The 2,752-nt window shown below is 41.5% G+C and overlaps 1 protein-coding gene across 1 annotated transcript; it reads left to right on the top strand.

The window, feature by feature from the left end:
• Window positions 1-498: 498 nt before the first annotated feature.
• On the top strand, window positions 499-2,542 carry CCD8 (carotenoid cleavage dioxygenase 8). The gene is given in 6 exon segments (XM_089147027.1): window positions 499-813; window positions 894-1,643; window positions 1,733-1,903; window positions 1,906-2,118; window positions 2,218-2,320; window positions 2,394-2,542. Coding segments are annotated over 6 exon segments (1,701 nt in total).
• Window positions 2,543-2,752: the final 210 nt, after the last annotated feature.

The following is a 2,752-nucleotide window of genomic DNA, read 5'->3' as shown; positions in this document are numbered from 1 at the left end:
TTATTCTGTATGATTCACTCTACATAGATTTTAAAGGTATGAGAAATGAAAAATTTTCAAACCTAACAAAGAAACTTTTGTCATAATTACCTCCTTATTATCTTCTTTAAATTATTATTATATATGTATCAACTTACCTACAAAATGTAATATAATGTTTACTATATAGTTTATTCATTCCCGTTTAAATGGGTTAGCACTATGGTAGATATTTTTTTAATTATAAAAATACACTCCAAGTGGATGTCTATGAACTCAAAGCTGAAGTGTCACTGCCTGGGTTGCAACAATAGAACAATAGTAACAGTAATATTGTAACAGCCAAATTCATTCCGGGTCCACCCATATTATATTCTTGTTACCTAATGAAGAGAAATCTTCAATTCAAGGATCAAGAAGGTTCCTATATAGAAACCTAGTCTATAAATACATGAATCATCATGAACATAATCAATTCACTTCCTCTTTCCATAACATCTCCTTAAGTATCTTTCTTCCATGGCTTCAGTTCTTGTCAGTTTACTTGCAGGAACCAACAATTTTCCCTCGATTCTCAAGGATACCAAAGACTTTGGACGTGATAGAATCAATGCCGTCTCCAGCTTGAAGAAGAGATTGCCCTTCATAGGCCACAACCCACAAGAACTAACCATCACAAACGTTGCCACCAAGCCTAGACCTGCTGTGATCATTCCAGATCCATCACACACTGTGGAACCTGTCAATGGTCGTAAGCTGGCTGCTTGGAATAGCATTCGGCAAGAGAGATGGGAAGGAGAGCTTCTTGTGCATGGTGAAATACCACTGTGGCTGGTACACATACTCTCTTTCTTTCTGACACTATTTTACGTTGTGATTCATGATTTTGATTGCATGATTTGCATTCCATGCAGAAAGGGACATACCTAAGGAATGGACCAGGGCTTTGGAACATAGGAGATGATCACCACTTCCGTCACCTATTCGACGGCTACGCCACCCTCGTCGGCCTCCACTTTGAAGACAGCCGAGTCACTGCCGCCCACCGTCAAATCGAATCAGAAGCATACAAGGCAGCCATGAAGAACAAGAAGCTTTGCTACCGTGAATTCTCTGAGTCACCACCAAAACCCCAAAACTTCCTCTCCTACGTAGGAGAACTAGCAAACCTCTTCTTCGGAACTTCATTAACGGACAACGCCAATACCGGCGTCGTCCGCCTTGGCGATGGCCGCGTAATCTGCTTAACGGAGACTGTTAAAGGATCAATTCAGATTGACCCACAGACACTGGAGACGATAGGGAGGTTTGAGTACAGTGACGGGTTGGGTGGGTTGATCCACTCGGCTCACCCGGTAGTGACTGAGTCAGAGCTTCTGACGTTACTGCCCGATCTAATAAACCCGGGTTACAAGGTGGTGAGAATGGAAGCAGGAAGCAACGAGAGAAAAGTGATAGGGAGAGTGAATTGCAGAGGAGGACCTGAGCCTGGATGGGTTCATTCCTTCCCTGTGACAGAAAACTATATCATAGTGCCTGAAATGCCACTTAGGTATTGTGCTCGAAATCTGCTGAGGGCGGAGCCTACACCGCTTTACAAGTTTGAATGGCATCCTCAATCCAAAGCCTTCATGCATGTCATGTGCAGAACTACTGGCGATATTGTAAGTAATAAAAATGCGAACCCTTGACCTCTTCACTAAAAAATGTTATATTTTTAAAATAATTCTTTTGAACTTGTGTGTCCATGAAGGTGGCAAGTGTAGAGGTTCCACTGTTCGTGACATTCCATTTTATAAATGCTTACGAGATCAGAGACGATGGAGGGAGCGCCACGGCTATCGTCGCCGACTGCTGTGAGCACAATGCTGATACTTCTATACTTGATAAGCTCAGGTTGCACAACCTGCGCACTTGGAGGAGGGCCAAGATGTATTGCCTGATGCCAGGGTTGGGCGTTTTATAATACCCTTGGATGGCAAGCCAACTGGGGAATTGGTGTCAGCTTTGGACCCAGAAAAGCATGGAAAAGGAATGGATATGTGTAGCATCAACCCTTCTTTTTTGGGCAAGAAATATAGATATGCTTATGCTTGTGGAGCTCAACGCCCTTGTAACTTCCCAAACACAATCACTAAGGTAAAATTATATACTTAACTTCCAAGACAGATAGAGATAAAAGTCAATCAATTAATGATATCTCTAGTTCTGAAGACTTAATGCTTGTATAATGCACAGATTGATCTATTAGAGAAAACAGCAAAGAACTGGCATGAAGAGGGTGCTGTGCCATCTGAACCCTTTTTCGTGGCCCGTCCAGGTGCAACAGCTGAAGATGATGGTAAGTGACTTACCTAACATTTTAGTTTAACTTGCTTTGCAAAACCCTAATCCATGATCTAATTGTTTCTCAGGTGTTGTGATCTCCATGGTCAGTGACAAGAATGGTGGAGGGTATGCAGTGTTGTTAGATGGTAGAAGCTTTGAAGAAATTGCCAGAGCAGATTTTCCTTATGGCCTTCCATACGGGCTACATGGATGTTGGGTTCCCAAGATGGGATAACCATGCGGCTTCTCCTTGTGGAATAGTCATAAGAAATGATAAATTGTAATCTTAAGCCTATATATAAATCAGTTAGTGGTGTTCTGAAATTTCCACCAGCACTTATACGATTTCAATTACAAACAGATCGGAATTGAAGCAAATCATTAGCACTTTCTTTAAAGTATTCAAATACCATAATTTGTACAATACAGGTACACCATACTTTTT

This window comes from Hakea prostrata, chromosome 3, assembly GCF_041222555.1.
Source record: "Hakea prostrata isolate BN-2017 chromosome 3, UWA_Hpros_2, whole genome shotgun sequence".
Classification (NCBI taxonomy): domain Eukaryota; kingdom Viridiplantae; phylum Streptophyta; class Magnoliopsida; order Proteales; family Proteaceae; genus Hakea; species Hakea prostrata.
This window is presented reverse-complemented; position numbering and strand designations above follow the sequence as displayed.